We start from the raw sequence: 22,421 nt of genomic DNA, 5'->3' as shown, positions 1-22,421 counted from the left end.
TCCAAGGAGTAAGCGCCTTTTAATTTCATGGCTGCAATCACTATCTGCAGTGATTTTGGAGCCAGTACTTATATGTGTTTGTTATCTTCTATTTAGAATTGTTTACTGTTTACACATATAGGTCGAAACTGCTTTTAGGAAGCTTTTGGAACATTAGTTTATAATAATGAACTTTTTGAAAGTAGAAATTTCATTTAATTGTATTTATTATACATGATAACTATATTTAAATATAAATTAATATTTAACAAATATAGTAGATAAATGTATTTAGGCTTAAGTACTAGAGGTAAAATATACTGATTTATTTGCCCTTTTAAAAATTACTTACCCTAGTCCTGCAAGAGAAATAACATAACATAAAATTAATAAATAATTTTTAAATCTCATGATCAATTATCCTTTTTTTACACCCTCATTTTTTTTTTTTTTTTTTTTTTTTTTTTTTTTTTTTAAATTTTAAAATCTTTAATTCTTACATGCGTTCCCAAACATGACCCCCCCTCCCACCTCCCTCCCCACAACATCTCTCTGGGTCATCCCCATGTACCAGCCCCAAGCATGCTGCACCCTACATCAGACATGGACTGGCGATTCAATTCTTACATGATAGTATACATGTTAGAATTCCCATTCTCCCAAATCATCCCACCCTCTCCCTCTCCCTCTGAGACCAAAAGTCCGTTATACCCATCTGTGTCTTTTTTCCTGACTTGCATACAGGGTCGTCATTGCCATCTTCCTAAATTCCATATATATGTGTTAGTATACTGTATTGGTGTTTTTCTTTCTGGCTTACTTCACTCTGTATAATCGGCTCCAGTTTCATCCATCTCATCAGAACTGATTCAAATGAATTCTTTTTAACGGCTGAGTAATACTCCATTGTGTATATGTACCACAGCTTTCTTATCCATTCATCTGCTGATGGACATCTAGGTTGTTTCCATGTCCTGGCTATTATAAACAGTGCTGCGATGAACATTGGGGTACATGTGTCTCTTTCAATTCTGGTTTCCTCGTACACCCTCATTTTATTTAGAATTAGATATCAGAAACAATGCAAGTTTCTAAGAGTAGTGGATATGTTAACCTGTTGTATTTTTATAAACAGAATAGTGTGTAAACAGTAAAAATATTACATGTAAACATTTATTGATTCTTCAAGAGCTGTTTAACTATAGTATATAATTAAGTGATGAAAAAATTTAAGCTATGTAAGTACATAATAAATCAATGACTATTCCATACTTGTAAGAAAATAAGTGTATTTGTTTGCTTACATAAGAAGGGAGGGAAAAACTAAAACATGTTTGAGGTATTATCTTGGTTGGTAGGATGTCAGGTGATTTTTATTTTCTTCTTCATTAGAACCAGCTGTGATTTTGAATTTCTGTATAATAATCATTGTTATGGCACCTTTGAGCCTAATCGGAAAAGCCGTCCTTTCTGATGAATGCAGTACCACAGCAGAATGCACTGCTTGGCCGGGGCACATAGCCTTTAGCTTGTGGTTTTTCTTTTTTTCCTCCCACATAATGAGCAACATGCACAATTGCACATGATACCCTTGAAAACTTACATGTAAAAATTACTTAAAATTAAAGATGAAAAGAAATATATAACCTTTTAACCTGCATCTATTCTGGGCAGGCTATTCTCCTTACTTGACCTCTAACAGATCACGTGGGACCTTTGGGCTTGTTCTTCCTGCCTTTTTTCTGCTTACCCACTTTGCTCAAATGAAATTAATCCTTCAGGATCCTGCTAAAATTACCCCTTGTCTTTGAAATATTTCCCAACCCTCTAACACACATGACTGTTTCTCTTGTTTTAAATTTCTCTTGAACCAGGTCAAGCACATGGATTGAAGGGAGTGGTGGCAAACAAGTTGTGTCTCACTTGCTCACTGCAGACAATTGGCAGTGACTCCTTAGAGCACAGTGTTAAGAATGATTCTTGAACTACATCTGGTTTCAGTGGGAAAGAGGATTGCCACTCATTAGGAGCCTTAGGCCTGCATGTGGAAATAGCACATAGGTAGCATGTTCACATGCATTTTCCTTGCCTGGCTTAGACGTTAACTATTCCATGTATTCACCTAGGTTTGACATTATGGATTAAACATCCAAGATACTTTTCATTGATAATGTTTATTTTGTTGTTATTGTTTTTATTATCCACTTAGAATTTATCATGGAGCCTAAGATAAGTATGAGGGTACTCAGTAAACATATTTCAGTTGCTCTTCCTTCATTCTCAATGTTCAGTTCTTTTTCTAGTATAATTTCCCTTGGTCTGAAACACTTTCTTTAGCAGTTTTTTTAAAATATCAGATCTACTTGTGATGAATTCTCTTAGTTTTTCTTCATCTGAGACTGTTGTTTAGAGAATAGCTTGGAAAATATTAAACCTCTTTTCTTTCTCATGTAGGCCTTTTTGTGACGTCCCAAAACTGTTTACCTGAATGAATGTAACTTACGATATGTACCAACTTAACTGTTACAGCTTCCTATTGGAATAAACTGTATGTGTGTGTGTCCTAAGTCCTCAGCTGTTTAATATGTTTGCTTTAAACTTGTCCTGATATAATGGATGCTCAGTAATATTTGTGAAACTAATTAAATAATTTAAAAAAGAAAATAGTACACATAAAATTCAGTAGCCATAGTACACTTGTCTGTGTGAATGATTTATAAACTCTAGAGAAAAATTTATTGTAAATAATAATCGGTCAGATCAATACCTACTTGTAAAATACAAATGTCTGAAAACAACCGTTATGCAATCTGGTCACCTAAGAATATATATTTGAAAAAGTGAAAGTGAAAAGTGAAAGTGAAGTTGCTCAGTCATGTCCGACTCTTTGCGACCCCATGGAGTGTAACCTACCAGGTTCCTCCCTCCCTGGGATTTTCCAGGCAAGAATACTGGAGTGGGTTGCCATTTCCTTCTCCTATATATAAAATATATATACTTAGATCCACTAATTTGCAAGGTATTTTCCAATCAGGAGAAAAGTACTAAGAATTTTCTGAGAATTTCAGGAAGATCTTCTTGGAACTTGGTGATATTCTGTATTTTTGTTATTGGGGTTAAAAATACTTAAAAAATTAGGTTATTAAGAAATTATTTCTGCCTACTTTTTTCAGTGTACTTCTAAATTCTGCTTCCATTCAGAGATCAGGATAGAAGAATATATGTCCATTGGGCCAAGCTCTTTTTGTGTATTTATTTGAAAAGTAGACTGCCTTTCATTTGTAAGTATTAACAATTGAAATAGATTTTACAGTGATTAAAAAAGGTAACATCTATAAAGATGTTTCTTGATTTTGAAAGTGAAATGCAGTCCATTAATCTGTCATACTGAACCAGTAATTATTGGGTGCTGGTATATGCATGCTGATTATCTTCAATCCTTTATTTGAGTTTAAGAATGGCAAATTAGAGAAGATATATATCCTGACAAAGTTATTTAGTTAAGCAGTAGAGTTGGATTTTGAACCCAGGTTTTTCTTAAATTTGTAATATTACCAGATTTTTCATTAATAACATTTGATACTAACAGAAAAGGTCTTATACAAGTAAAAAAAGTTGTTAATTATTATTTGAGATAGGAGGTGTAGATATATTTATAACTTATAACTCAGGCTTTTAAAAACCTTTACTGCCATTATAAAAAGAAAAAAAAAACCCAGCTCATATAGATTTTTGCTTTATGTGAGAGTACAAAATTACCTGTGATCTTATTTCTTATAGGTGTAGAAAACTGCAGCATAATAATCTTTTAAAAGTGGATAATATGCTTAGTTCACGACCAAAAAACCTATAAAAACCTTATTACTTAAGTTAAACTGTTTTTTACAATTATTGTATATATGCATATTTTATGTGGGTTAATACATGTACATTACTGATTATAAATACATTTAATCTTGTATTTCTTGGTGAATGAAATGAGACTTTAATGCTACTTTATTTAGTTACATGTATTATAGTTTCTATTTTGTAATAGATACTCACTGATTTTTGGCTTGCTTTCTGAAATGGTTCTGGTTTATATTTTATTTTGTTACTTTTCTACTTCCCACCCAAGCAGTTACTTTTCTTTTGGATGTCTTTTGTTTAATTTATTATAAACTATTGCTTATATAAGTCAATTCATAATAGATTTTAGATTGATTTAATAGTGATGAGTTAAATTTACTAGGAGAAGCAAGTGATTAAAAATGTTTCTCCAGGTTTGTAGTTTACAGTTTTGATGCAAAATATTGAAAGCAAAGGAGAATATCATCATCAAATGGAATGTTGTTTTTTTAAAATAAATACTATTATTAATTTTGGCTGCTTGACCAGATTCCCTTAGACCATTTTAAAACCCGAATAATCATTTTGGTGTAATTTGTTCTCACATTTTTTAAAAAGTGTTGATCCCTTCCTAGTAAGACGAGATCTAAACAGTCAGTCTGTTTGTTTAGAAATTTCTTAAGAGGATAAGCTGTATAATAGCAAGAATTTCTAGATTTAGAGCATGCTTTCTTTGGCAGAATAATGAAATCTGTTTACCACAAAGGTAAATCATTAACTTTATTTTAATTTTATTCCTGTCTGCCATAGTGTGATTGATACGTGGCATCATCTTCTTACTGGAAGGAGACCTAACATCAACACTGACAAGTGTCACAAGGTTTATTTAGGACAACCTCAGCCTGTCCCCAGTTAGTTTCAAGATGTCTGCCTCATACATGTTGAGCCACTGCATTTCCTGCTTTAAAGCCTTGTGTTATGCCAACATAACTATCTGTGCTGCCTCAACTACAAATTGGATGAACAGCCCGTGACACTTTTTCAATATTATTACATTAAACCAAGTGGATTTTGATTGATAACCTAATATTCAACTAATGCAAAACATCAATCATGGCAAGTATATTAATTATTTAATATTGCAGTCTAATTCAGAAATCGATGTGCTGCATGAGGGGAAGGGAAACTCATGGTTCCCAGAAGATTTAAGACAGGGAATGATTAAAAAAAGACCTGCTGTACTCCTGTGTGTTAGTTCGATACAAATCTTTATTCATTTGCCAATAATCTCTTCCCATTTTCCACTTCAGGACCATTTTATCAGTTTTGAAACCTATAATTGAATTAAGTCTGCTTTCAGCACAGGGCAAAAGGAGTTGCACAAATATTGATGAAGTCATGACAGGGACAACCCAAGAGACAGACCACTAAAGAGGACAGGCTTTATACCATTTGTTGCAAGATCCTTCTGTCAATGTCTTGAATCTTATCTCTCTCTAAAAAAAAAAAAAAAATTGTTTTAGCCTTTTGGAACCACTCTTAAAGACTTTTGTGTTAAAATATCTATCCAATAACAGATTTATATAGCATATTACAATATATAGTGTACTTTCATATATTTTATCTTGCTTATTTTTTCACAGCCACCCTATGTGTTAGGTAAAACAAGAGTTAAAAAAATCTGTACATCATAGGTGAACCATTTGAGCTTCAGAGAAGTTGGATTATTACCCAAGCTCATTCAACTGTTTTGTTGTAGAACTTAGATTTAAAATATTTTACTTTTAGAACCGGTGTTATACATCATGCTCTCTTATGTAGTATTTATGTACTCATGATAGTTTATATGTGTTATTTTGAGATGGCCACCCTTCCTTGTCTTTCTGCCCAAAGTAAGACTAAACAAAACTGATTTTCATGAAGAATTTGTTGAAACTTCGGTGTCCCAAGCTATGATACATATTAAGCTTTACAAATATGCATACCTTCTAGATATAGATGAAAATGTCTTGTTCTGTTATGGGGCTTGCCTGGTAGCTCAGCTGGTAAAGAATCTGCCTGTGATGCAGGAGACCCCAGTCTGATTCCTTGGTTGGGAAGATCCACTGGAGAAGAATTAGGCTACCCACTCCATTATTCTTGAGCTTCCCTGGTGGCTCAGCTGGTAAAGAATCTGCCTGCAATGCTGGAAACCTAGGTTCAATCCCTGGTTTGAGAAGATCCCCTGGAGAAGGGAAAGGCTAACCACTCCAGTATTCTGGCCTGGAGAATTCCATGGACTGTACAGTCTATGGGGTTGCAAAGAGTCAGACACGACTGAGCAACATTCACTTTCACTGTCACTTGATCTATTATATTCTTTACTTGAAGAGAATGGCCTTCTTCAGTGTGTGTGTTTATGTATATACACATGTATATAGCAAAATATATACATATCAATATATGTATATAGCAAAATATATATATCAACATATGTATATAGCAAAATATATACATATCAAATATATGTATACATATATGGAGGGGTGGTGGTTTAGGTGCTAAGTTCTGTCCAGCTCTTGCAACCCCATGGATTGTAGCCTGTGAGGCTCCTCTGTCCATGGGATTTCCCAGGCAAGAATATTGGAGTGGGTTGTCATTTCCTTCTCTAGGGGAGCTTCCCAACCTAGGACTCGAATCCAGGTCTCCTCACTGCAGGTGGACTCCTGCACTGCAGGTGGATTCTTTACCAAGTGTGCCACAAAGTGGCTTAAATGTATTTTGTCATTAAAGTCACTAGCCCAGCTTTCTTTTGGTTTGTGTTTGCCTGGTTATAATATCTCTTTTAGAAACCATTCTGAATCCTTTTTGTCCTATGTGTCTCTTGTAAATCACACATCCCTAGATTTGTTTCATACCCAGTCTAAGAATCTTCTCTGGTATTTTTGTTATGGTGGCCTTTCTTTAATTTTCTTTTTAGTCACTGATTACTTAATATTACAGTAATTACTATGTTCCATGCCAGGCTCTACTTGCTTTATTTTGCTTGCTTGCGTCTTCCTGAATTTTTTTCTCTTCCTCAGAACTTTTTTCATATAATATCTTTGTGTGGTGAATTTCCTAAGATTTTGTATGCTGAATATTTCTTTATTTTTCCTTTAATTTAAATAATAGTTTATTTGTTGAATATTAATTCTAGGTTCACAGCTTTTTTATTCACTTTCTCTTGAAAGCTTACACTCCGCTGTCTAGCATTAGTGTTAAGTAATCTGATGTCAGTGCTAATCTTTTAGAGGAGTGTGCTTTTTCTTTCTGGAAACTTTTAAACTTTTCTCTTGATCTATAATAGTATAGCCTTAATTATCTTTATATAATACTTTGCTGTGATTTTTCTTTAATTCTCCTACTCACTGCTGTATGTACCCTTTCAGTCTAAGATTTGAGTATTTCTATATCTAGGAAATATTTGTCACTGTTTCTTCAAATATTTATTCCCTTTTATTTTGTCTTTGCTTTCCTTCTGGGATTCTTATTATACAGATGTTCATACTTCTACTCCTGTTCTTAATTTTATCTCTTGTTTGTTCTTTCATACCTTTCCTATGGCCTTCTAGGAGAGTTCTTTCTGTGTTCTAGCTCGCTAATTCATTCTTGGTCTGTAGTTATTGTGCTTTCAGTTCATCCTCTGGGTTGCTTATTTCAAACTATTGTATTTCTAATATTCATTATCTCATATTGATTCAGAGAAGGCAGTGGCACCCCACTCCAGTACTCTTGCCTGGAAAATCCCATGGACGGAGGAGCCTGGAAGGCTGCAGTCCATGGGGTCGCGAAGAGTCAGACATGACTAAGCGACTTCACTTTCACTTTTCACTTTCATACATTGGAGAAGGAAATGGCAACCCACTCCAGTGTTCTTGCCTGGAGAATCCCAGGGGTGGAGCCTGGTAGGCTGCCATCTATGGGGTAGCACAGATTCAGACATGACTGAAGCGACTTAGCAGCAGTAGCAGCATATTGATTATTTTTTATAACCATTTTTCATATTTAATTTCTAAAAATCTTCCCCTATCTTTGAATATGTTATTATACTTATATTCTTGCTCAGTCTGTTTTCTCTGGATGAAGTTACTTTCTTTGTTGTTATTCTGTTATTTTTAAGAACACCTCAGAGTTCTTAAAAATTTGCCTTGTGGATTTCTCTTTTATTTCCTTGCATCAATCAGCTACTTTGGCTAGTAATTTTAATCTAAGGGTAGGGGTAAAAGTCTAGGCTCTAGCTTGTGCTTATCCAGATTAATTGTTCTACTGTGGCCTCAATCAACCACTTTTTCCCCTTAGTGTCCTCCTGCTTTTTAAAAAACAAAGCAAAGCAAAACAACCACCCATTATCCACCACACACATACACAAAACTCCCAATACTGTTCTCCCAAACAACCCATCACTGTTGCAGTTATCTTGGTTCTTTGAGTGTTATGGGGCTGGGTAGATCTACCCAGGGGGCTTCCCAGGTGGTACAGTGGTAAAGAATCTGCCCACCAATGCAGGAGATGCAAGAGATGTGGGTTTGATCACTGGGTTGGGAAGATTCCCTCGAGTGGGAAATGGCAACCCACTCTAGTATTCTTGCCTGAAAAATTCCATGGACAGAGGAGCCTGGTGGGCTACAGTCTAAAGTATGGGAATTTTGTGATGTGAATGCATGGAAAGAGTTCATTACTTCATTTGTGAGAAAAAGAGGGAGGTTTTGTTTAGGTTGTATGTAGTCTGTTATGGTATTTGCTACCACTTTCCATGTGGTATAGCTTTGACAATAACAGAGGGAATAGTAGTATGCCATGGATTTTAAGAGGATAATTGACATGATCAAGCTTAATTTTACAAAGATCTTGCTCTCTTACGGAGAAGGAATTGACATAGGGCAAGCCAGGGGTCATTGAGACCCATTAAGAAGATTTTCAATAATCTGAGAGAGAAAAGATGATGACCTAAAATAAGACATAGTTGTGAAGATAGAAAGAAGTGGTTAACACTACGTGATAATTAAGGATGTTGGATAGCCAGGACCTTGTGGTTGATTCTATTTGTTTATATTTGGTAGTGAAGGAAAGGGACATGTGTCAAGGAAGATGCTTAGTTTTCTTTCAGGCGTGTCATTCAGAATGTGTATTTCCTAAAATCATTTAATTTAAAGAATTCCTTGGAAACATAATGAAACAATAGCCAGCCAATCTTTCTTTCTTTTTTAAAGAATAGTTTCTTATCCTTGATTCCAAAATACAAACAACTCTGAAAACTGAGAGATGTTCCCTAAGTTTGTGATAAAGTCAGTTGACAGCAAAACCTACCCTTAAATGAAGCTGTTTATCATCTTTGTTTATCCCATTTTGTGTGGACATTCATATTTTTCTTTCAGAGTTATTAATATGTATGATGATGAGATGCTGCTTCAAGTATTGCTGTCAGTGTTTTATGACATACACCATATGTACCTTATTACTTTCCTTAAAACCCAAAATATTTTTTGTTTGTTTGTTTTTCTTATTTTGTTTTTAAACTTTAGTGCTCAATTTATTAAACTCATTCAACAAAACATTGAAAAAAACTTGAATATGTAAACAATGCCAAGTTTGATTAAACTGGCTGAAACATAAATACCAGTTAAAAATTTAGTATAGCGGATCCTTTTGAACATTTCAAATAGTAGATAAAACATACATAAATCCAATGAGTGTAAAGCATATCCTTATACCAAAACAGAGTACCAAAAAATTCCAAAATATTCTGATGAAACATGTCTAGCCTCAGTGGTTTCAGATAATAAATTATGGACTTTTACTTTGAATCTGAGCATTTTTCTTCTCTTATACTGCATTATTTTCCAATAAGAACCATGGTGTGATGGCTGCGATCCAAAAATCTGCAAGCAATAAATGCTGGAGAGGGTGTGGAGAAAAGGGAACCCTCCTACACTGTTGGTGGGAATGCAAACTAGTACAGCCACTATGGAGAACAGTGTGGAGATTCCTTAAAAAATTGCAAATAGAACTACCTTATGACCCAGCAATCCCACTGCTGGGCATACACACCGAGGAAACCAGAATTGAAAGAGACACATGTACCCCAATGTTCATCGCAGCACTGTTTATAATAGCCAGGACATGGAAACAACCTAGATGTCCATCAGCAGATGAATGGATAAGAAAGCTGTGGTACATATACACAATGGAGTATTACTCAGCCATTAAAAAGAATTCATTTAAATCAGTTCTGATGAGATGGATGAAACTGGAGCCGATTATACAGAGTGAAGTAAGCCAGAAAGAAAAACACCAATACAGTATACTAACACATATATATGGAATTTAGGAAGATGGCAATGACGACCCTGTATGCAAGACAGGGAAAGAGACATAGATGTGTACAACGGACTTTTGGACTCAGAGGGAGAGGGAGAGGGTGGGATGATTTGGGAGAATGACATTCTAACATGTATACTATCATGTGAATTGAATCGCCAGTCTATGTCTGACGCAGGATGCAGCATGCTTGGGGCTGGTGCATGGGGATGACCCAGAAAGATGTTATGGGGAGGGAGGTGGGAGGGGGGTTCATGTTTGGGAATGCATGTAAGAATTAAAGATTTTAAAATTTAAAAAATAAAAAACTAAAAAAAAAAGAACCATGGTGTGACAATGTACCCATGGGGAAAAATAAAGTAGATGTGAATTATATAGTATAAATATACTTCACTCTAACATAGATTGCTGAGTTCAGGAACAAAGCAATGTGTATAGTATGCTTCTGTTCGGGTTGAAAAGAGAAAAACAGAAGCACACAGACACACACAGAAGTATGCACACATATGCAGAGACTGTCTTTGGAAGGACAAGTAAATAGCTAATATCAGTGATTGAGAACTAGGGGTGAGTGATAGGAAGATTTAATTTTGTTGTAGTATGTATACATACACACACACACAAACATATTACACTGTCAGATGTTTTACTGTGTGTATTATTATTTTTGTTTAAATTTTAAACTACACAAGTTATATGAAAACTTCCCTGTGAACACTTAAAAATTCATCAGACTTCCAGCTCTGGTAAATATATTAATCTTATAATAATAAAGGTAAAAATAATTATGTAGTTACTGGCCTGCTGTGACACGCCTTGTTGCCATCTATTTCTGTCATTTGACATTAGAACTATATCCAGGGAATGAGTTTCAGAAATCCTTAAATTTTAAAATGTTGATTATATAGCATTGTCAGAAGCAGAAAAGAGAATGGCTAAAGAGGAGTAGTAATCAGTAGACAGTGGAGTTTATTCCCAAGATGCCAGACTGGGCAGTGAGAGGAAACATTGGAAACCACTAGTATAGTTTTCAAGCAGTTGATCCAAAAGGAAAAGATAGGGAAATTTGAAAAAAGATTATATAACAAGACAAAGGAAACAGAAGTAAATATATTTTTGGCAAAAAAAAAAAAATTTGGAGACAAAATAAAGAGAAAAGAAATAACATTGGGAGCCCTACAGAGAAAAATAGGTGTGGGGAAAAGATTAAACATCATGAATGCAGTACTGTTGTCAGATGTTCCATTATTATTTTCTGCATTGTGGTAGAAGTATAATTTTGTGTTAAAGCAAGTAAGGTGTGGTCTTAATAATGGAATTAAAATACTGCTTGATCAGAGTGAAAATGGGGAAAGTCCATTTCATACTAATAAATTAGCATTAACTGAAATCAGGAAAAAACATCCAACTATTTCCATATTCCACCAAATGTGTATTTAAATTATCTTTGCTACTTGTACAGTTATTTGTATTTTGTCTCATCAGGTCTCTCTCTTTTTTTTTTTAGTGAAAAGCGAGAAATTAAATACTTAAAATATATATTGTGATATTTGATGTTTGTGTTTTCACTGGTGATTAATTTTTCAATATTATAATTTTAGGTTCTGATTTACAGTAGGCACTAAGTTGATAAAATTAATGGTAGGAAAAAAATTTAAGATTTAGTGTCTTAGCTATACACTGATAAATATTATTTTTGTGCACATTCTTTGTATAAAAATACACCTATTAATGGATGGGTATTTGATAAAGCAAATATAGTAAAATGTCAATTGTAGATGGTAGATAAAATGTCAAATCTAGATGGTTGATAGAGTCTGTATGTTTGAACATTTTTGTAATAAATGTTAAAAAAATAAACTCAAGTGAAAAAGCTAATGTAAAAGAAAGATAGTGTACAAATAGTAAAATGATAATATATTTGATTTTTTTTGTTGTTCTCCGCTGACTGAAAAATCTGAAACATTTTACTAGATGAATATAAATTTTAGTGTTAATACTACTATTAGATATAAATAAATTATCTGTTCCTAAGGAAATTGTTCTGTCCTTAAAAATGGGGTTATTATGAACATTAGGAAAGATATGTGAAAAAATTATAGGGGTTTGTACAATATTTTTGAGGTAAATATAAATTATAGGAGACGAGGGTTGAACAACTATTTTAAACTTTTATTCTTCTATTTTAGGGAATCTGGAAACATCAAAGCTGGATTAGAACATCTGGTAAGTTCTAATTTTCTCTTGAACATTTGCATCATCTTTGATATCTGCATTCTAAATGAACACTTTTGAATGAGCTTTGAATACCTTGTATTGAGAAAGTCAACCATTTCCCAAAGGGTCAGCTTACTGTTATTATGTGAAGGCACTTACATTTTCATTTATCTTATCATTTCAAGGGAATTAAAATTTTTTTAAATTACTTTTTTTTTTTTTGATGTAGAGATGAAATAAAATGGATGACAATCCTTGGATTGATGATTGCTTTAATTATAAACAAAAATGTTTGGTGTAGAATTTTTGGCATATCTTGATCTGACAAAAACAAGCTTGTGTTTTAAGAAAAAAACAATCAAATATTGCATGCATAAATGTGGTATGTTTTAGCAATTTAACAGCTTTGAAAGAAGTGCACAGCTTTGTTTTTCCTAATGTCTTTGCTTTATGAATAATGCATTGGTTTAAACTACATTCAGTTTTAGAATATAAAATAATTGAGATGCAAAATTTTCGGTTTCAGTAAACATTTTTAAAGCACAAGTGAAATTCCAACTGACTTAACATTAAAATATGTCCATTGATCAAAAAGTTGGAAAACTGCTGTATTATACCAGGTCCAAAATTCATTGAGCTCACCACGTTGAGTGTTCATTACAACATTAAGTAGTTCATTTAAACAGAGCATTATAAAGTCATGCTCTGGTTTCTGGTCAGATCCAAATGTTGAATAATTAATGATAGAGATTCTTTTATAAATACAATCTAAGTAGTTTTTTCATGCAAGACTTCATTCGTGTATCATATTGTAGCTTTGTTAACTATTAATGTGCTTTTTGTTCTGCTCACACAAGAGCAAATAGGAGCAGCTCCATTTTTATTTATAGCAGTTTTAGAGTTGAAAGGATTTTTGGTTTTTCCTTCAATAACTAAAGGAAACTGAGGAAATCTAGACTTTTCAAAGTGATTAAATCTTGCTAAAAATTACAGATTATTAAAAGCAGAACACAATAACCAAGTTAGAAAAATTGAACTAAAATATTTCCAGACTAGAAGTAAATAAATAACATTGTTATTCTCATTATTAAAAATTATTTCTTGAATCTTCATTTCTCACTTAATAGTACAACATATATTTTGGAGATACAAATGGACATTACAATAAAAACATTAATCTAAAACATCTAATGCCAGTATCAGTTGGCAGCTTATAACAAGGAAGAACAGCTAATGTAGTGCCAATCTCTTGTAAATTATTATTTAATAAAAAGACTTTATATTTATGTGATTCATATTCATCAGTAAACAAGTTAGATTCTTCCTTTGTTTAGATTTTATACATTTTCATACTTACTAGTATGAATTTATTTTCAGTGACAATCTCTTGCATTTATACCTAACTTGTAATCTTGCGCAGCAGTGGTTTTCTAACTGCCCTGGGCTGCCAGGTTTTCTCCCCATAGCAAATAGCACGCCAGGCTTCCACTGCCCACTTCAGCCAGAACAGTGCCCATTTTTAGTTATTTTATATACTTTTAAACTTTTAAAATAAGATTTCATCTAAACAGAATTCTTCAACTATAGGTATTTTAAAACCTTTGATGAAGTATAGCCACATGTATTAATTATAGTCAGGAGTAATGGTTTGTTAAATTATTATTTCCCATTCTTGACTCTAAGTTATATTTAATTTTTATCTGTGTCATAGACATCAAATGTATTTCAAAGATAATACATTTTAGGGATTAGAGAGCCAGGATCAATATAACAGGTGGTGGAAGTAGATGATTTTAATGCATTTTACCCCAGTTATTCAAACTCTGTAGCTTAACATTGTAAAATTTACCCACTGGCTGTGAACTATTAACAACATTATGAATACATAGCATAATATCACATATATACATATATGTATTGTTTTGTACACTAATAATATTCAGTAAAGTTAATGATATTCTTTATAACTGTCTAAAAGGAAGTAAATATAAGAATTCATTGATTAAGCGCAAAGGAAACCTGTCAATCTAGCAACTCTGGGCTCTTTAGGTTTGCTGAACAGTACTTATAGCCCTTGCCTTCTAGCCCTTGTACTCTTTCTTTGAATTGACTGTATGCCAAATACAGTTAGAAGTACAGATTATAATAGATTGATTTAAAAAATACATAGTGTAAAAATAAAATGAGAAGAGCATCCCACACATTTAGAATTAGTTTCTTCTATTTATGTAGCCTTCTTCAGCCTTTTTCTTTCCAAATTTACTTGAATTGTCATAGAAAATTAGCATTGTCCTGAGAGAGGGTAAAATCCAGTATAAATTTAAATATAGTTAAGAAAAATGAGATATGAAGTATGTTATATTTACCGCAAGGACACATACATGGTTGCACTGTCTGTACTCTGTTTATGGGCTCTTCTGTAACCCTGGAAGGGAAAAGCAGGTGTGGATGTATGGAGAGAAGAGTAAGATGGATGGACTTTGTTTCCCTCAGACCTCTTCAGGGGTTGATTCATTTATTTGTCATAATCTCTCAAGCCCTGATTCAGTCTTTATTACATTATTCCTTTCTATCTGTGTTGCCACCTTTTCCTGTGAACTGTCCAGTGTGTCATTCTTGGCTTAAATTTCTTTTAGTATACTCCCCAATACCATTTTATTTATCTTCTCACAAACTTGTCTACCACCCATAAAGACTATATCTGTTTAAAGTTCTAAACATAGCCTTTGAAGGTTGGTGCCCCATGATCCATTGATAATTCTTGCCTGATGATTGAGAAAATGAGATTTTTCCAGCTTTACTACTCCCCTGTATTTAGGAGCCAGCGTTCTACTATAAGGTCCCAGGTTTTATGTTTCTAGGAAGGTGTATGAAACGTTTGCTCAGTGGTAAGTAAAGAATCAACCAGCCAATGCAGGAAATGTGGGTTCAGTCCCTGGGTCAGGAAAATCACCTGGAATAGAAATTGGCAACCCACTCCCACAGTATTCTTGCCTGGGAAATCCCATGTACAGAGAAGCCTGATGGGTTACGGTCTGGAGGGTCTCTAAGAGTCAGACATGACTGAGCACGGATGTGCATTCTTCTCTAAAGAAAAGCCCATCCTTCTTATTTTACTTTTCTTTTTACTGTGAACAAAGACTCATGAACAGATTATTATCAGTTACTTTTCTTATTTACTTTGTCATTCAGATTGTGCCAATTTGTCCAGAGAGTCCTCTTTCAAGATGATTTCTGGGTCCTTTCAACATACTCTTTTTTTTTTTTTTTCCTAAGCACGTCCTTTTTTTCTGATAAACATGTTTCAGAGTCATCTTAAACCTTCCCTGTCCCACTGCCAGAATCAGCCATTTCTCCAGATTACTGTATCTCATTTTAAAGGAGAATGGTATTTAGGAGACAAGGTCTGGACATGTGATGTGCTCATTTTCTCTGGAATTTTCTTACTTCTAGGAACTTTTAGTCCTAGATTAGACAGATAAATAGAGGGAGGGAGGTTAGTACATAGATATTTTTAAGAATAAATGAGTCATACTGATGCCTCCAATTTCAATCCAAACCACAGAGTTCTTCCTTGTTCTCCCCCATTTCATATTTGTGTTTATGTAAAGTGAGAATCCAGACTCCTATAGCACTAAATGTTTACCCATTTGCTCAATCATATAATATACATAAAATAGTTCCAAAATCACTACAAGTGTATCTTTTGAAAACAGACTTAATTAAAAGACTTGAAGATTTACTTGTAGTTTTTTCCCCTTGAGTGTAGTTTAATCATTTGAAATATAGTCACATTCATTTGTTCCCATTTATGGGCTTCCCTTGTGGCACAGCTGGTAAAGAATCCACCTACAATGTGGGAAACCTGGGTTCGATCCTTCGGTTGGGAAGATCCCCTGGGGAAGGAAAAGGCTACCCACTCCAGTATTCTGGCCTGGAGAATTCCGTGGACTGTAAAGTTCATACGGTTGCAGAGTCAGACACTACTGAACGACTTTCACTTCACTTCACTTCATATTTAATTTTAGGTGCCTTTGTTCCCATTCTTGTTGATTTAATTATGCTTGAATATCCATAAGGTCAACATGTTTTCAGAAGTCAAAATATTATATACTGTGGTATTCTCAGAGAGGTGTTACCCCCTTCCTTTCTAGCTATTCTCTATTTCTTGTAGATAGCAAATTTTATTAATTTCTTGTCTGTACTTCCTATGCTTTTCGTAAGATTAAGAATATATCCTGGTGACTCAGACGGTAAAGAATAAGCCTGCAATGTGGGAGTCTTCGGTTTGATCCCCAGGTCAGGAAGATACCCTCGAGAAGGGAATGGCTACCCACTCAAGTATTCTTGCCTAGAAAATCCCATGGACAGAGGAGCTTGGTGGGCTACAGTCCTTAGGGTTGCCAAAGAGTCAGCCACTGCTTAGCCACTAAAGAGCAACAGCAACTATATGCTTATTTGTATGTATTCCCATTTCCTCTTTCTTATAAAAAGCATATTGTATATTTTTTACTGTAATTTTCTCTTTCACTCATTAGTATATCCTGGAAATTACTCCATAATTACTTGCATATCATTATATTTACTATGTTTCTTTCTCTGTTTAGCTGTGGCTCATATGTACAATATTCCCCAAGATCTTGCACATTCCAAGCTGTTTTTCTGGAGTCTTGCCACTTGAATGACAACTTGGATTGGACATAAAATCCTTGGCTCACAGTTTCCTTTTACTTTCTTGAAATATTATTCAAGATATTTGAATCTTGCTTTTGATATCTCTGGTTTAGTTAAGTTCAGTTCAGTTGATCAGTCGTGTCTGACTCTTTGCGACCCCATGGACTGCAGCATGCCAGGCCTCACTGTCCATCACCAATTCCCAGAGTTTACTCAAACTCATGTCCATTGAGTCGGTGATGCCATCCAACCATCTCATCCTCTGTCGTCCCCTTCTCCTCCCACCTTCAATCTTTCCCAGATTCAGATATCCCAGATATCTCTGGTACCGGCCTTATATTTTTACCTTTACAGATTTTTATTTTATTTTTGTTTTTAATTCTCTCAATTGTTCTCCTGGTTTAATTCAATATTTCTTATTGTTTTCATTCAAATTTATTCTTTTTTGTGTACCTTATAATGTATCCTTCATATCTGAAATATTTCCCTCTTACATATATGTTTTTATTCTTTCAATATCTGATTCTAGGTTTTCTTTCTATTATTTGTCTAAATGAGTCTTGTGCTTTGTAACTGGTTTTAAGGGAAGAATTTTTATCTATTGTAGTGTTTTAATCTGGTTACTATGTCGGGGTGATTTTGATTTCTTTCCCTTCGTTTCCCTCCCTTCCTCTCTCCCTCCCTTCCTTCCCTTTAAAAATCCTAGATGTTTTGTAGACAGGGCTCCTGGTTTAAGGGTCCCCTCTTCTGCAGTATATACTGTGCTTATCATGTCCGACTCTTTGTGACCCCATGGACTGTAGCCCACCAGGCTCCTCTGTCCATGGAATTCTCCAGGCAGGAATAGTAAAGTGGGTTGCCATGCCCTCCTCCAGGGGATCTTGCCAACCCAGGGATCGAACCCAGGTCTCCTGCATTGTAAGTGTACTCTTTACTGTCTGAGCCTCCAGGGAAGACCTTCCACAATACATTGAAGCATCATTCTCTAACAGATGATGATGGCAGGGAGGAAGGGGTTGGCATGTCTTGTTTCTCTTTAGCACTTTGTTTCTTACTATTTTCCTCCATGTTTTTTATTTACCTGATTTTCTCCCAGAAGCAATGCTTCCTCAGGCTGCCTCTTCTGGTTTCACTCATTTTCAAGCCCCTTTGCTCTAGCTAGTGCTCTGGTAACACCAGCTTCTAGGCCTGTGTTCACTATTTTGGCATTTTAGTGTTGCACATTTTTTTTCCTGGGGATGATTTTTGTTTTTATTTCCATTTATGTATTAAAGCTGTTATCAGGGGCGATGGCAAGAGGCGGTGTCTTAACAAAACTTTTGCCTCAAAAGAGACATTTATAATGAAAAATGTCAGAAATCAGTGTTCAATAGCCCTTGAATCCTATGCAGTCCCCTGCAGTCCTCCTAGAGTGATCAGAATGGTCAGCAGAATTGAATACAAAACATCTCAGAGTTCAGTGTGAATATCTACTCAGCGGCTTAGAGAAAATCATTGCTTATAATGTCATGCTTAGTTAGATTTTATAATGAACTTAAGGAAATAGTACTTTTTATTAGATGAAAAATCATATACAAATTAAAGACTTTCTGATGTGACCCCAGTATGTATCTGTTAACATAGTAGGGTTGAAGGAGTGGAGGTGGGTGGTTATTAGGTGGTGATGTTGCTTCTGATTTGTTTTATTAATGATGTCCTAAACTGCGGACAATTGACTCTAAGTTCTCTGTTATATCAAAGGTAGCTGACTCCATATTTTTCTTCCTCTTATGTTTTTAACTTCTGGATAATATAGTGAGTTGTAGCTCTTATTGAAATATTCAGTGGAGGTTAAAATATTTTCTTTTTAGAGTGTTTTTAATACAGTCAAGTAGCTAACAGTAACATACATTTTTATTGTTACAATTATAAAAGTGTACAGGAGATAAATCTTGTCATGTGATTATAGTATAGCTATTATTGTTTTTTTTTTAATTAGCAATCGATACAAATGCTATCCTTTCCTCTTGGGAGAGGGCTTAAGATCTGAATATATTGGTTTGAGCTAAATGAAAAATTGTCGCTTTTTTTAAGGTCAGAATAGTTTTGGGGTTGTTTCTGACTTGAAAGGACTGCTGTGCCATGTCTCCTTGGGCAGAGAATGAAGTGAATTATCCTGATCAGTATGATACTTCTAAAGCTTCCCTTGTTCTCTTTCCTGAAAAGTCAAATAACTGGAGATACGTAGGAGTCGGGGAACATGACCTAGGTCAGTGCCCCTCCATCTTTAATGTGCATATGAATCTCCTGTAGATACTGTTTAAACTCTGGGTCTGGGGTGGGGCTTAAGAGTCCACATTTAGCAAGCTCCCACGTGAGGCTAATGCTGCTGGTCCAGCAAACACCAGAAAGAAAAATACATTGAAAGGCATTGACTTGAAAGACAAGTGGGCAGGGAACAAGGCCCTTGGATCAAATGAAAAATCTAGATGTATCCCCCATATAGTCATGAGTATGATTCTGCAGCCTATGAATGATTGGGAGAGACAGACACTCCATGGGTTTACACAGGGCCACAATTTCATCATCTTACTGCTCTGTGAGAGTCGCAGAGGGCCAGTTGTTTTTTTTTTTCTTTATTTGGGTTCTGGATATTAAGTTGTATATTTCAGAGCCAGAGCTGGGCACCAGAACTAATAATACCTTGTTAAGCTCTAGGTGGAAGGTTAAATAAGTGATGATAAATCTTTTAGTAAAATGGGTTATAAGTATTTACAACTTTAAGTGGGATTTGCTTTCTATTAATAGTTGAATAGCAAAAGAACTCTGGAGCCATACCTGTGGGTTTTTTCTCCCCACAGAGGTCTCATTTATGCTTCGTATATTGTATAACATTTGAGAGTGATGACCTACTTGTCCTTGTGGTCAGGCAACACAGTCTGGCCATTTTAAGTGTTGAAAAGCAACTGTCATTAATAGCTTGTTTAGCCCATCAGTGGTTTGTAGACTGTAGTTGCTGCTTGCCAGAAATGTAGGCAGGCCCATTGCTATTACATGCTCATCGATAGTACTACATTCTAGTAAAAGCCCTTTTCTCTCTGTTTTAGGCTATTTTGCATAGAACTTGTAAATAAAATGACTGTATTTCAGTTCACAGTTTAATAATTTTATTTAACAGAAGCATAAATACAGTTAATACATTATCATACTTTTGAGGATGCAGCCAGAGATTTTGAAACCTCTTCTAAAGCAGAGGTTATGAACCCTGCTCATCCTTTGTCTGTTACATTTTTAAATACCTGTCTTATTTTAATATTTCACCATTGTGTTTTGAAAACGTTTTTGACATTTGTCTAAATCAGTTTGAGAACATAATTATCTCACAGTGAACCTATGTTACTCATACACCGTATATATTTGTTAAATGCTGAAAAAAATATCTATTACCTCATATACTATTTAAAGACTTCAATGTAGTAAATCCCTTTCCTCTCAACATTTTAATTTTTTTTTTCACCTAAGCCAATATATATTTGAGGTTTAGGGTAATTGTGTGTGTTAAAACAGATGCTTTCCTTAAACTGTGATTGTGAGATAAAACAGCATGAAGTTTTTCTTCTTTCTGAAAGAGCAATTCCATAAATTTTTCTCTCTTTCCTTTTAACAAATAAGTGTGTCCTATGAATATATGCAAATTAAAATACCTTTAAATATGGATTAAATGTTAATATCATGTTACTATCATGATTTTTTACTTTATAAGTCCTAAATCTGGAAACTAGCTCACATTTCAGTCAGAAGCAGTACCTGCCAGTGATCCATTTCTCTGAAACATTTTGATTGGTTACAAGTTGATTAAAAATTATTTCTGAAGTAAATGATTAAAAAATATTATCTGATCATCCAAACAGCATGAACTTGAGCCCTTTTTCTGAGTCTACCTTGAGCCTACCCTTACTCTGTCTCCTCTTCCAGAGAAAAATCTGTCGGTTGTTGTTGCATTTTTAAGACACGGTGGTTTTGTGGAAAATTGTAGCCAGTTAGCTTAAAAAATAATAATAAAAAAAGAACAGGTGACAATATGTCATGTAATTTTAATGATACTACTAGTAGTTTCAGATTTATATTTAACCTAGATAAAATTTATTTTCTGACCTTTATGCATGTGTGCTTATTAAAGCTTTCTAAAGTAGAACCAAATATTTTAAGTGCATTAAATAACTCCTGCTTCCCATTATTCAAGAGCCTGAAAGTCAGACTTTTCTGAAACCACAAGAGTACCTGAATATTGTATTCGGATATTTTAAATATTTTAGTTCTAGACACCATAGTTTCTGTCTCATTGTAGAGAACCTCACAAGGTACCTGTTACTTATTTTATGCTTTTTCAGGATCTAAGGTCTGTAACTGTAGAAAGAGAACTAACAGCAGATGTAACAGGGTTGCTTTTTATTTATCCAGTCAAAGCATTAGGAATTAAGATAGAGAATGCCTTTGCCACAGTGGTATCTTTGGCCACACTCATTACCATTTGTCAAATATTCGTAGCATCTTTATTTAATTTTGACATACATAGCCTGTTTATTTTAGGAAGAGCACAGCATGAGGAGTTAGAATGTGATTTTACTGTGTGACCTCCAGCAGTGCACACAAGCTCTCTGTTTCACTCATTTCATTTTTTTTCCAGATTCATAGGATGTTGAAAGAGAGTGTGAAAATTGGTAGATGTGTAAGACTTTATCCAATTAATCATTTATTGTATAGAGAAAGAAGAAAATCTTAACAGTTCCGGTTATGTAGATAACTTCAGATTGCTAAAATCAATATTTCAGTTCTAATAAACTCAGTGAGTTGTGAGAAAATTTTGTCCTTTATCTGTTCACATCCTCTCCCTTTAAAAAATTATTATATATTTAAAAAAATTATAAAGTAATACATGTTTATTGTAATGGGCCCAAAACTGATAGGTATATAAATTAAAAAATGCCTATATCTTCTATCTGCCACCAATCTAGTATTAATGGTTTAGTACCCTTCCTTCAGTACCTTGCTCTATTTCCAGATGTACATATGCATATATTACTTAAATTTTTGCTTATTTTAAAACAGAATCATACTGTATATGATATTTTACAACTTACACTTTTTATTTATTCAGTGCTGGATTCAGTGTGCATATACACGCACACATAAATCTGGTTTTTGCTAGAAATGTCAAAATATTGAAAGTTAATACTGTTACCATTTTATTTAATGCATTCATAGGGGAAGTTCAAAGACTATAACATTTGCATCTTAATGAGTCAGTGCAGATTTACTTCTTTTTCCACTTTTGATTACCTTAATTATAGTATATGAAAGAACAGGCTTATGGTAAAATTTATAGTTATCAATAGAGGAAGGAA

The 22,421-nt window shown here is 34.3% G+C and overlaps 1 protein-coding gene across 8 annotated transcripts in view; it reads left to right on the top strand.

Annotated features, from left to right (window-relative positions):
* The window catches only part of RSRC1 (arginine and serine rich coiled-coil 1), a 450,301-nt gene that overhangs the window by 185,234 nt on the left and 242,646 nt on the right, over positions 1-22,421 (top strand). For all 8 annotated transcript variants that reach the window (XM_069561621.1, XM_070289404.1, XM_070289410.1 and 5 more), the window contains one exon: positions 12,336-12,372. In XM_069561621.1, the coding sequence (XP_069417722.1) occupies positions 12,336-12,372 (37 nt within the window). The remainder of the gene's footprint in view (positions 1-12,335; positions 12,373-22,421) is intronic.

The sequence above is a fragment of the Ovis canadensis genome, chromosome 1 (assembly GCF_042477335.2).
Source record: "Ovis canadensis isolate MfBH-ARS-UI-01 breed Bighorn chromosome 1, ARS-UI_OviCan_v2, whole genome shotgun sequence".
NCBI lineage: Eukaryota > Metazoa > Chordata > Mammalia > Artiodactyla > Bovidae > Ovis > Ovis canadensis.
This window is presented reverse-complemented; position numbering and strand designations above follow the sequence as displayed.